The sequence below is a fragment of the Blennius ocellaris genome (genome assembly GCF_963422515.1).
Source record: "Blennius ocellaris genome assembly, chromosome: 16".
Lineage (NCBI taxonomy): Eukaryota > Metazoa > Chordata > Actinopteri > Blenniiformes > Blenniidae > Blennius > Blennius ocellaris.
The window spans coordinates 3,614,418-3,627,466 of NC_137665.1; the positions used below are offsets into that span (position 1 = coordinate 3,614,418).

The 13,049-nt window shown below is 45.1% G+C and overlaps 2 protein-coding genes across 2 annotated transcripts; one reads left to right on the top strand and one right to left on the bottom strand.

Annotated features, from left to right (window-relative positions):
- The first annotated feature begins 62 nt into the window (after positions 1 to 62).
- On the top strand, positions 63 to 2,984 carry cpsf4 (cleavage and polyadenylation specific factor 4). Its single transcript, XM_080511643.1, has 8 exons — positions 63 to 443; positions 591 to 641; positions 1,197 to 1,349; positions 1,451 to 1,546; positions 1,688 to 1,781; positions 1,887 to 1,959; positions 2,077 to 2,235; positions 2,661 to 2,984. The coding sequence occupies exons 1-8, from the start codon at positions 341 to 343 to the stop codon at positions 2,727 to 2,729; spliced, it is 798 nt and encodes a 265-aa protein (XP_080367769.1). The 5' UTR covers positions 63 to 340; the 3' UTR covers positions 2,730 to 2,984.
- A 136-nt stretch (positions 2,985 to 3,120) lies between these two features.
- On the bottom strand, positions 3,121 to 5,013 carry atp5mf (ATP synthase membrane subunit f). The gene is made up of 4 exons (XM_080511644.1): positions 4,953 to 5,013; positions 3,565 to 3,672; positions 3,341 to 3,457; positions 3,121 to 3,250 (listed from the first exon to the last, which is right to left on the bottom strand). Exons 1-4 carry the CDS (start codon positions 4,966 to 4,968, stop codon positions 3,222 to 3,224), a joined length of 270 nt encoding a protein of 89 aa, XP_080367770.1. The 5' UTR covers positions 4,969 to 5,013; the 3' UTR covers positions 3,121 to 3,221.
- Positions 5,014 to 13,049: the final 8,036 nt, after the last annotated feature.

Sequence of the window (13,049 nt, forward strand, 5' to 3'; positions counted from 1 at the left end):
GTTTTGCCTGGTGGATCCATCATATCGCGGCTCGATTTGCGCGCCTGGACTCCATCCACACTTCAGCGTGAAACAAAAAAAAAACGTCAACGCTTCAGCGCAGTTTCCTCTTCAAACTGTCTGACGGAGCTCCAAACTGACTCTTACACGGTTATTTTCACCCCCGCGGAGGTCGTCGATTGCAGCTGCGACTCGTCGGTTGGCGCGCCGGACCCCGTTAGCTACTTTAGCTCTCAGATGAGGAAGCTAACTAGCTCAACTTGAAGCCAGCCGAGCGGAGATCTGTTGGGGGAGAGAGAGAGAGAGAGAGAGAAAATAAAGAAACAAAAGTGAAGCAGACATGCAGGACCTACTCGCCAATGTGGACCACATCAAGTTCGACCTGGAGCTGGCCGTGGAGCAGCAGCTGGGGGCGCAGCCGCTGCCTTTCCCCGGCATGGACAGTAAGTTGCGGGGATGCTAACGGCTAAGTTTTAGCCGCGGAGGGTAAACAAGTGAGGGTGGAAGTAACGTGGAAGTAAAAGTTACTTGAGCACGTTGTCTCTGATGGTGTTGTGTGTTTTATTAAGTCTGTGATTTGGTGCCCGCAGAGTCCGGGTCTGCTGTGTGTGAGTTCTTCATGAGAGCGGCTTGTCTGAAAGGTAAAGAAACACAAACACAGCAGGTGGTCGCCTGATGTTTACACAGAATGAAGGAGCGTCACACCCGATCAGAAAACACTTAATGCACGAGACTGATATTTGCTCTACATAATAAACGAATCATTAAAATATAGGACTGCTTTACACCTAAATATCAACTTATAGATCACAGAGTATGACAAATCCTACCGGAAAGACAATCCGTTGCTGGAAAGAATGAGTTTACTTTACTATAACAATTACACCATCGTTTCTGGATGTATCATTATGACTTCTAATGATCTTTTATAGATATCACCACGTTGTGATCTTTAAACACTTCGTAGTTGCACAGAAGTATTCATCTGTATAGAATACAAATGAAGGTCTTGCTAAAAATGCTTGTATAGTCACATGTTTGGGGAAAAACACCAGTGGATCTGCGTTTCAGATCAATGCATGTCAATTATAATATTTCTCTTGCAACGTTTCCCCTATTTAAGTGATCGGTAAGATACGGACGACCCTATGTTTATGTATCAGAAGAGCGTCTTGAGTTTGTGTTGTGCCTGGCAGGTGGGATGTGTCCGTTCCGTCACATCAGCGGTGAGAAGACGGTGGTGTGTAAACACTGGCTCAGAGGACTGTGCAAGAAGGGAGACCAGTGCGAATTCCTCCACGAATATGACATGACCAAGATGCCCGAGTGCTACTTCTACTCCAAGTTTGGTTGGTTTCTCTTTAATGCTTCTACGTTCACACAGCTGAGCTCAGACGGTATTTGTTTGTGCTTGGTCAGTGTTTTCTAACTGTTGTGGTTCGGCTGGCAGGCGAGTGCAGCAACAAGGAATGTCCCTTCCTGCACATCGATCCAGAGTCTAAGATTAAAGACTGTCCCTGGTATGACAGAGGCTTCTGCAAACACGGTGAGCTGGAGTTTAGTGGTGGATGGAAACATTTTGAGCATTATACTTGATTTTTTCTCTTTTCTTTTTTTTTACTGCATAACCGTATTCATGTATAATCTGTTCATTCATTCACAATCTGCGTTGATCTTCCTCGTCCAGGTCCGGACTGCAGACACAGGCACACCAGGAGAGTCATCTGTATGAACTACCTGGTGGGCTTCTGTCCAGAAGGCAAATCCTGTAAATTTATGCAGTAAGTGGTGCGACTCCTACATCACATTTCGCCTGGTGCATGCTGACATTGCAGCTTGGAAGTGTTTCGTGTAAAAAAAATTAATTGCCGTTGTTCCCCTTGCAGCCCGAGATTCGAGTTGCCCATGGGAGCGTCTGAACAGCCTCCTCTGCCCCTGCAAACGCAGAACCAGACAAAGGTAGATGTCAGATGATACACGGGGGGAAATGAATCGATCCTTTTTAAAATTTTGCCTTATTAATTGATGCAGTTGCTCGTCAATATGTTTTTTCCCCCTCATTGTGTCCCGCTGCAGCCGGTGCCGACACTGGGCCGCTCGTCGCTCTCCTTAATCCAGCTGACCAACTCCAGTCCGGGCCAGCGGCCGCAGAATAACCACATGGTCGGCATGCAGCAGAATAACATGATGGTCAACAGAGGGCCCCGCCCCCTGGACCAGGTCACCTGCTACAAGGTGAGTCACCCGTTTACACGCCAACAACGACTTTATTGTGAAGGTTTCCTGGTACGAGGTGAGATCGTGCTCAAGAAGACAATACAATCGTGTTTTAATCTTTTGGGATAACCATGTTTATCAATGAAAAGGCTTCATGAGGTGAACTATAAAGCGTCACATTCTAGCCGTACACACGAAGGCTGACATTTTAAAATGCTGTATTAACATGATGCAGCTGATTTGGACACCAACAAGGCCCAAGTTCTGTTGCTGGCCGGGATCTTTTAGAAGGTGTTACTTGCTTCTACAGATTTTGATGCACTGGAAACCCATCAAGTCTAAAATACAGGAAATGTTCAAACACATTTTGATGCACTTTAAAAGAATTGAAATCAGATTTGATCATTTTGAAACCCCCCCCCCCTCCCTCTTGGTGTCTGCAGTGTGGCGAGAAGGGCCACTATGCCAACAAATGCACAAAAGGCCATCTCGCCTTCTTGAGCGGTCAGTAACCTCCTGCTTCGACGCCGCAGCGGTGCAGCTCGCTGCCCCCAACGTGAGCAGAGGAAGCGCCGCGCTCCAGATTGTTCAAAGACTCTGAGATAGAAACTTATCTGCCTCTCAAACTGGACACGAGAATGAAAAGCTGTATGGATCTGTTTAGTTTGATTTTTTTCTACAGCGTTTGTACTGATTTGAGGCAGCATTTTCAGCCTGGAAGACGATTGCGTGTGTGGAGGCCTGGTTTGGCTTAATGTGAATACGAGGAGAGATCAGCTGCAGGATGGAGTGTGTGTGTGACCGTCTGTGATTCTAGTCTGTACAAATAAATGTTCTTGTTACAGAATCATCTGTCCTTTCTGCAGTTGATTGTAAATGAAACTCATCCCCACACAACAAACATGAATAGATTTTGTTAATTTTATTGGTCACGGTTATATTAATACAACAGAGCTGAGAGTAGAAGAGATCAGAGATCAACCCCCGACAGCTGCTGAAGGGCCTCAGTGGTACTTCCTCCAGCGGTCGTGCTCTGCGACAAGAAGCAAAAATTAATTGATGAACATTTGATTACTGGAGAGTGGTTAATATTAGAAGTACGTGGTTTTTTTTCCCCCCTTACTGATGTGATCGAACTCCCAAATGTAGCTGATGGTAATGTAGCCAACCAGAAGCATGGCCACACCCCCAATGCCTCCCTTCTTCACGTGGATGTATTTGTCGAAATATCTGTTGTGGGCTGGAGAACAGAACAAAACGGGACCAGTGAAGATGAACGACTGAATTCGAGTTAAAATACAAAAAAAGGGTGTCTGGGCGGTGGACCGCGTCGACACGCTTCCTCACCTCTGCGGACAGATGCCAGGAGACCATTGGGGGTGAAGTCGCGACCTCCGAGCCAGGTTCCCAGCTCGCCCAGTCTCACGTCCATCAGCCGCTTCTCCACTACGGGAACTTGGATCACAGACAAGATACGAGTTGGACTACAATATATACAGGCACACATACGTAACACCGGTCTAAGCCCTGATTTGTCAAAAATGACATTTCTTATGCAAGCCTCTGCTTTTGTATATATTTTTGATAAGCCGCTAAATATTTCCTACCACAAAATACGAGTTAATGAGGCAGCTGTGTTGGCCCGGAAATAAAAGTGACATCAAATGTATATACATATGTTTGTTTTAAATCAAAAGGCAAATGACATAGGTTCATGACACTAAAGGTAAAGCTGTGTGTTCACCTTGTGGGGTGCACACGGCTGTGCTAAAGGACACAAACTCAAAGCTGCAAAATAATAAATAAAAAAAATCAACCTAAACTAACTGACAGGAGTGGCAGCTTTATTATAACACCATGGAAATATCCCTGAAACTGCCTCAATCTCTCATGAGGAGTTTTATCAAAGGGTGAGATCCACCTGCAGATCAATTTGCTAAATGCTGCATTGAAGACTGCAGGAAAAACTTCAAAATACAACTTTGCTTGAAACATTTTGGATGCAGAGTCTTTAGATTCAAACCTTAAATGTTACTTCATCGAATAAATTCGAGATATGTACAGAAGTCATCAATAGTTGGAGGATATTACTCTGGACGTGGTTTCTATGATCTGAATTTAGAACTATCATGTTATTTCAATACAAATATTTTGGGTTTTCTTAACATTATGAGCTAAACTTTGACATTTAGCATCTGTTCATAGCGCCATCATAGCTGCAATGAATGGACAATTAATGAAACACTGTTTAAAACACACTGCAATGCAAACACGTGAATCGGAGGTTTTACATCGTTCAAGAGTTAAAATTTTATTTAAATGAATGTAAAACAGTTGGCCTGCGTTTGAGGAGCGATTAGCATGCTGCGGCTCAAACTAGCCCCAACACAATACAACTGACAGGTACGACTATTTTAACACGACTGACAGCTTTGCTCGAAGTAAATATGAAAAATCCACGCTTTTTATTGCCGCCGGTAATCCAGATTATTCGTTCAGATCAGTGTTTAATGGAGGAGTTTTCAGTCTAAATCTGCCAATGACACACAAAGTCCTTGACGTGACTCCGAGGCTTCACCGCGGCCCTCAATGACAAACAGGCCGCCAAGTGACACGCGGGCAAACAGTCTGATGCATAAAAGATTAAAGTCTCCGAAGAAGTGAAACACGTACCGAAAGATAAACAAATTAAATGAGAAAGATTAGATTTTCTATAAGGAGACACGCTACGCTACCTGGTCTGTCCGCCATCTTGATCGGTGCAGAAGAGCTCGACGCAAAGGATGATGGGTAGGAAAGGAGAGTGTGTAATTTATAGACATGGCCACTAGAGGGCAGAATAAGAAACGGAAACACGCTTCAGGACGCGTCGGAATAGAATAGAATAGAATAGAATAGAATAAAATAGAATAGAATAGAATAGAATAGAATAGAATATTAATCCAGGAGGATTATTAATTTAGACATCTCATGGGCCAGTTTTCAGTGTGATGTGAAAATATGTAGGCTGCCTGATGACGCTTGTTTGCAAACATTTACAATTAACCTATTTTTCAGCAGACGGATGAAGGAAATACAGTCCTCTGGCGTTCAGCTGCATTATTTTGAAATACTTAGAGATCATAAAGGCCACAAATGTTCATTTTCAGGATGAATGACGATTTCAGTGGAAATCAATACTAAATGTATTATTCTAAAAAATGGATCACAACAAAACATCCTTCTTAAAAGTGAACTTTGTATTCATTTGTTGTTATACATCCAATAGCATAAAATGTTACGACATTTATAAGATCATGGTCAAAATTTGTCTTTGTTTCCGAGGGAAGGCTCCACATTGAATCTCTGCCTCGTTTGAAAAGCACAACATGTCAGATCTCATGTACTTTTGAAGTAGTGACCCGAAGGCGTTGCTGCACCACGGTCTCCTGACACGCAATCAGACGAATCATTTTTCCACGAGAAAACGGGCAATCAATGAGCAGCGAAGCAGCCGGGAGCACTTGATACATAATGCACCCGGAGACACCGTTAAGATCCTTCCCAGGTTTGTGTTTGTGTTGGAGAGGCAGAGGTGGAGCTGTGGTAGTTCAGGTCCCTGCTCAGCACACCCACTAATCAATAAACCCCGACTCTACCTCCCCCTCTCCTCCCTCTCTCTCTCTCTTTCTCACACACACAGAGTGAATTAAGAAGTATAGTCGTGTTTCTGGCCTTTATCCAAGGCCCAGCACCAACCTCTTTCCTTTATTAGACTGATTTCCCTGCTTCTCTCTAATGACTTTCATTAGATGGAGGACTTATATAGACGTCCAACACCCCCCCTCCACCCACCCACCTTCTCTCTCCTCAGCTCTGATTTCCTCTCCCGTAGGTGGCTATGTGAATATATTGTGCGAGCGTGTGTGCTTTGAACACGGATTAATTTTTACCAGTATTAGTCTTTGATGTCGATGATTCAGCTTTCTTTACCGCATGTTGACCCAGATGCCTCCACCGTGCGGAACTCTCTGCTCCTTGAGGTGCCTGCCTCATGTATGTCAAATTACTGTGAGGAATTTGCAGCACTGAGATGTGTTTCGTGGGACCCGGGATGAGAAGAAGATGACAAATATACATTGAGGCGATGCACCCTTCTGTCTGTGTGTGAAGTTGTGAACATCGGGTAAAATCCAGGAGATAGAGAAAACAGATATTTGCATTTGGAAATGAGAATTGGCACAGGGATGAAAAACACGTAGCCAGCCCACTGACTTTTTAAGTTTGTTAGAGTTAGTGAGGAGATGACAAAAAGATGGAGCTCTATATGTAACCAGGGTCGAAATGGCTTTATGGCTCTGAAGTACATCTGTCAGGAAAAAAAACAAAACTTTATCCACTCAGTTCTCAGTTTTTCTCAGTGTAACGAATGAAACGCTGCAACAAGGTGAATGAAAAGACTTTTAACAGACAGACCACTGAGATCAAGAGTAATCGGACTATATCATCTTGAAGTGCAGAAGATGTTGTGATCACATGTCAAAGATGATGCAAAATGTACAACATATGAGATATTAGGACTACAATATTTTACTGTACTACTATAATGTCACTATATTACAACACAATAATAGTAGACAGTACAATGTCAAAGAATGCTACTATACTATACTATGCTCTGCTATGCTATGTTATGCTATACTAACAGATAAACTTCCTCCCTCCGGCCTAAAGTGGTTTTACTTGTTAAGTCAGCCGGCCAGAGTGCAGCCCACAGTTCCTCTCCTTGTGAAGGTCACCCTCAGTCTCCCTCTTACATCTGTCTGATTTACACATCGCAGGACAAATACCTCTAATCTAATCTCCTCCTTTGCACTGTGAAGCCAGCGGACACCTCGAGAGGTGGCATATTACCAGTTCTCATAAAACACCCACACGCACACACACACACACACACACACACACACACACACACACACACACACACACACACACACACACACACACACACACACACACACACACACACACACACACACACACACACACACACACACACACACACACACACACACACACACACACACACACTCACACACACACTCAGTCACAGATGCAAACTTATAAAAATGTAAATAGAAAATGACAGAGCGACTCAATGAGCAGCCCGACGACACACCCCTGCACACAAATTTGAATAGAGTTGCGACGGTGATGGTGGACGATGTAGTTTAAACTCATTGAGAGTGAACCTTTACGACCCCGCTGGTCCAAGTTCACCTGCTTGTATATTGGTTTTTGTTAGTTTGCTCCGGCGCCGCCTCGGGCCTCTGTACACTTCAGAGGAGATCCCCCCCCCCCCCCCCCCCCCCCCCCCCCCCACACACACACACACACACACTGACAAAAGCACGAAGGGGACGCATGGTTTTATTCCACCTCAAGAGGCCGGTGCCCTGGAGGCCACAGAGACAGCTCTTTGAAGCTGATGGAGAGGGATAGAGGGAGGAAGAAAGAGGGATGTGAGGAGGGGGCTGGTTTGTGTGTGTGTGTGGGGGGGGGGGGGGGGGGGTGAAGAATAGCCAGACAAGAGAGAGGGAAGACAGGGATGAAAGAGAATAAGAGAAGAAAAGTGGCAATACAAAAGAAGGGACTGGTAGCGGGAAGAGCGTGATGACGATGAAGAGAGATGAAGGATAAAGGAGAGAAAGGAGGACAGGACTGAGTCCATATCTCTGCACACGGCCCTCTGATACGACCGACCTTTGCACAGCTTCTCCTCCAGTCACTCCCTGTTCATCCGTCCTTTACGAAGCATCACATTCAGTTTTTCCACCCGTGGCTTTGTGTTTTCTTTCCTCACACACTGAATCCTTTCTCCTCAACACGAGCAGAACATTTCCTCCCCCTTATTTTGTTACTGTCCCATAGTTTTGCTCATCCCCTCTCTTTTCTCTCCTTCCTGCATTGATCCGTTGTACTCTGCTCGTCCCCCCCCCCCGGCGGAACCATTTCTCCTTTTTATTCTCTTATTACTATTACAAATGTCTTTTTCCTTCATTTCCCTCGCCCTCCTCCGACCGACCGGCTTCTCCCCTCCCTTGTCTCGGCCAGACGGATGAGCAAACATCTGACAGTCAGCAGGGATGGTTTGTGGGCAATAGATTTATCAATTTTCCTCTAACAACATTCATCTCATTAGAGATATGGAGATGAACTTGGGAGCTGCTAAAAGGAGCTCACTGGCCTGATGAGAGTCCCAGAGGAAAGCCTGGGTGTGTGTGTGTGTGTGTGTGTGTGTGTGTGTGTGTATGTTATTCAGACATAGGAGAACAGAGCGTGAGGAAGGAAACCACATACAGAGAAACGCTCCACAGAGACCATTTCTATTGCTCACAGCGATAATGGCCTGAGCCACTAAATCAAACATTTCCATTTAAATTCCCCCTCACACACAAAGCTAATGGGCACTAATGACACGCTGACCAATTGGAGCTACATGGAATACGAGCACAGAAATGCAGTGAAATGAGTAACTTAACATTAAACGTCTTCGTTAGAATTAACATACATGGTAAATTTATAGGAGGCGTCAGAGTGGCGATTACACAGTTCATAAATCACGTGATAAAACAAAACAAGTATTGTGAATTTGAATGCTAGAGATGCCACATGAAGCTAAGAAAAATATGAATTATGTTTTGCTCATCCAGGTTATTGTACTGTAACTTAAATTGTATCAGAGAATTATGTTTTGGACAGTTTTCTGTGTGAAGTTCTCTCACAATCAAAGATTTGTTTTGGACATGCTTGTCACTGAATTGCCCTTCAGTGTAAACGTAGATTGTGTGATTGTATCTCTCTCTCGCTGTACTTTCCTCCATGGATGGATGAAGGTCGAGACATCTTTATATTTGACGGACTGAAAGCCTTGTTAATTATTGCAAAAGCATGAATGCTGCTGATGACTGGAAGCAATGAACCCTCTTGTCTTATTTGATAAAAAATGGGAAAATAAACAATGAAGATTAATGCATCTCATACAATAAGCTTTAACCAGCTTAGGTTGTCAGGAATGACATTACTTGGCGAGAGTTATAACAGTCCTAATATTCAAATACCCACTGTTTGCTTTTCACTTTTCGGAGCAGGAGTGTGCAGCTTCCAGGAAGGAGAGCAGAATAAGAACAAACTTGTTCTTATGCCTCTGTAGCAGATTAGACGGACGAGTCCCTTTGCTAAACTGTGAAAAACTGCAGCTGCGGATGGATAAAAATAAAATTACAGTGTGCAGATTTTAAAAGGGACACGCTTAAAAGACACAGAAAACGCACACGCACACACACACACACTGAGAGAGAGAGACAAGCAGAGATGTTCGACTGTTGTGTTGGCGGATCTGATTGTTACATAGCAACCTTTAATAAACATAATCTGCATGATGGCTGCAATGATAATGAGAGATACAGAGCCAGAGAGGTTGAATTAGACTATTAGTGTGCTCATCTGGCTCTGAGAGCTCAAAGACGAGTCGATCTAAAACACGATCTTCACGTAATTTAAAGGGTTCTTCTGATTTTTTGGTGATCACTGTGCATCCTTTTGCCAGTCTGTGGGTTTCTATGTCACACAGTAAAAAAGCAGATGCCTGCACTGTCGTGTAACTCGCAGCCAAACATCACAATAGTGTGGATTTGCAGCAAGTGCTTTCCAAGTACTCAAGCCACTCTTCGGGTTTCATGGCTTCTTAAGAGTGTGTGCTCCACATGTGTGTGTGTGAGTGTGTGTGTGTGAGTGTGTGTGTGTGTGTGTAAATGTGTTTGCCTTTCTCTTGGTGGCCCATCCGCTGAGAGAGACACAGAGATGATTTGGGCGTGCGAGAGCAGTGAAAGATTATGCACCCGTGTAACTGCACGTGCCTCTGCCATCGTTTTCAGTTCCAGTGTGGTAATGATCTGTTTATGCTTTTATTACGGACATAAAGTCTGTAGCCACGGACAAAATCCGATCAAATAAAATACAACTATTTAATCTTCAGTTCAGATATGAGCGTTTCACGAGAGACCTAATAACAACACATTCCGCGAGGAATGTTCTTATTATTGGTTTTTCTTTTATATTTTATGCCTATAGTCCCAGTGTTGATAATTGAGTGGAGCGATATTGATTCGCTCAAATGTAAAACCACAAACTGAGATTGCTTTGCAAGCGGAAACCTTAGCGCCCAGGTCTGCCTGCCCCGAACAATATCTGCATTTATATTATGTTACTTGTGGAGTCCTACAGATCATTTTAGATTACTTTCTCCGTTAATAATATTAAGTAACTTTCAGCCTGCGCAGTTTAATCTTTATTACCTCATGGTTTCACACAGAACACCGTCTCGGAGCGTCAAAACAGCAGAATCTAATGAATATGTAGACATCAGGCGTGGCAGAAATCCTCACAATCAGCAACTCATTAAAGTGAGGGCTGCTGGAGCAGGAAGACGCCAGCAGGTCACGGGCCCGCCAGGATCCGAACTGAACGCCACGAGTGTAAAAGCAGAGCTTATTGACAAGCTTATCTGGTTGGGGGACACGGTAATGAGCCAGGCCGGCAGCGATATCTAAATCAACAGACAGAATTGTAATTCAAACCAGGCGAGGGTCATAAACGAAACGACAAAAGACGAGATAAAGATTTCGGCGGCGCTGGACTGAACAGTGTGACATTACAGGAAGGAGACGGACGGGACCAAAGAGTCCTCAGACGTACAAAACAAAACGCGACGGCGTAGACAAGACTCAGGTAATCACGGTCAAGGTGGAAAAACTACTTTAACTTGAACAGTCGCATCTTTTTCCTTCACATGATGACAAACCACCGGCAGGGACTTGTGGTCCAGTTGGTTGGACTCTGATGGCTCCAGTGGTAGAATTGGTTTTCTCCCCCAGTCTTGAAGTAAGTGATTCGATCCATGTCTCTTGTCCTCTTGCCTTGATCAGGGATTAAAACACGAGAATAGAATGTGCAGACACCTCTGAAACTGCCAACAAGACAGTCTCCCCCCTTCCCCTTCCTTCCTGACATAGTATGATTGATCTGTTCCACACACGCGTGAAAAGGATTTCAAGTTCTGGTCATTTTCTAAAAAGAGCCGATTGAGTTTGAGATATCAATTCTAAGTGTATCCAGCATAAGTATTGTGCAGAGTTGAAGCTGATCCTCACTGACCCACATGGGAACAACATGCAAACTCCACACAGAAAGGACCTCGACTCGACTGGTTGTACCCTTTATGCACTGTCTTTTAGTGACACTGTGTTTCATTGTCTGTCTTTTGACCTTTTGACTTGGAGACGCCTCGTCTCCGAGTGCCGCTGTGTCAACAAGTACGTCTTGCGTTGCCAGGAGGCTCGTTAAGTCCTGCGTGAAAGTGAACTTTATTAAAAGGGAGGTACGTGAGTACAGCGGCTCAGCATTTTGTTGTGTACTTGGCAAACAGTGACTCGATGCTGACCTCTGCGATCCCGCGTCACGTCTCTTCTCCCCTCGGTTCCTTGTTTGTCAGATCTCAATAGAGTCTCGCTGGAGTCAATACAGCCTCACACAGACTCAGGGCTGCCTACCTGTTTCCGCCTCCTCTATGCGCCTCTCCTCTTTCATCTCTAGAGCTACGATGCATACCAATGGAGTCGTCGCTCGTCGTTTGCTGCAAAGCACCCCTGCAGTCTGTTTGTGGATCTTATACACGAGCTACCCTTTCCATTTTTCTCTACGTCTCATTTCTTTCCTCCGACACAGCAGCGACTCTTCCCCTTGTTCCTCGGTCTCTATCCTCCCATCCCTTTATCGTCACTCCTGCTCGTGTGAACCCTCCACCTCCTCTCCTCGCTTCACATCTTTCCTTCTTCCCCCCCCCTCCTCGTCTCCATCTGTCTCGGTCCCTCGGTCCCCCTGCCTCTACATTTACACCTGCCTTCTCCCTTTCATCTCTCCTCTGCTTCACCTGCCTGCCTCATTGTTGACGCCTCCTCAACCTCCCCACACTTTCCCCTGTCTTCCGCCAGGCCACGTAATGGGATTATGGCCCCATCTGTCTCTGCCCCCGTCTCACTTATTGTTGTTCACTTCACCCTTATTGTCTCAGAACTGTTTCTTTTATTTGTCGATTCTGCAGTTTCTCTGTCTCTTCCCCTCCGCCGGTCCCTCCGTTTTCCCGTCTCCAGAGGTGAGCGGAGGCGGTGATCGGTGGCCGTAGTACTATCAGTATGCAGAGTCATGGCGCTGTGGCTCTGCCGTCATTGATTGAACCGGCAGCTAAATATAGACGCATGCTGAAGCTCAGCATCTTTGCCAGGCTGGAAGGAGGGGATGGTTATGGAGGGGAAGACACACACACACACACACACACACACACACACACACACACACACACACACACACACACACACACACACACACACACACACACACACACACACACACACACACACACACACACACACACACACACAGCTGTGAGCTGGCGCGATAAGGAGCAGGATATAATACTGGGTAGAGATTGTAAATCAGCACCATGTACACTTACAGGCGCTTCTGTCAGCGCAGAGCCGCGGGATGTTGGTTGGGGAGAAAGATAATTCCATTTGAAGGAGGGAAGGCACTACACAGTCTGACCTTTTTGCACATTCATTACAGACAGATACTGGGTAGGAAAAAATAAAAGCCGACTGGGCTGGAGCGCACGCGCTCACACTCAATAACAAAATGACGGGAACTCCTTCTTTCTCGGACACGTTCGCCGAAGGCGAAAACAACATGGCAAAGCATTGCTATTCAACATGCAACGCAAATCAGAGCTGTGAGCC

What these genes read in the sequence shown, in the direction of transcription:
- cpsf4 (XM_080511643.1), top strand. Translation starts at nt 341, where the DNA reads ATGCAGGACCTACTCGCCAATGTGGACCACATCAAGTTCGACCTGGAG. An exon ending in CAGAGGCTTCTGCAAACACG is followed by an intron (nt 1,547 to 1,687) that starts GTGAGCTGGAGT and finishes TTCCTCGTCCAG; the next exon opens with GTCCGGACTGCAGACACAGG. An exon ending in AAATCCTGTAAATTTATGCA is followed by an intron (nt 1,782 to 1,886) that starts GTAAGTGGTGCG and finishes TTCCCCTTGCAG; the next exon opens with CCCGAGATTCGAGTTGCCCA.
- atp5mf (XM_080511644.1), bottom strand. An exon ending in CCTGGCATCTGTCCGCAGAG is followed by an intron (nt 3,458 to 3,564) that starts GTGAGGAAGCGT and finishes TCTGTTCTCCAG; the next exon opens with CCCACAACAGATATTTCGAC. An exon ending in TTGGGAGTTCGATCACATCA is followed by an intron (nt 3,251 to 3,340) that starts GTAAGGGGGGAA and finishes TTCTTGTCGCAG; the next exon opens with AGCACGACCGCTGGAGGAAG.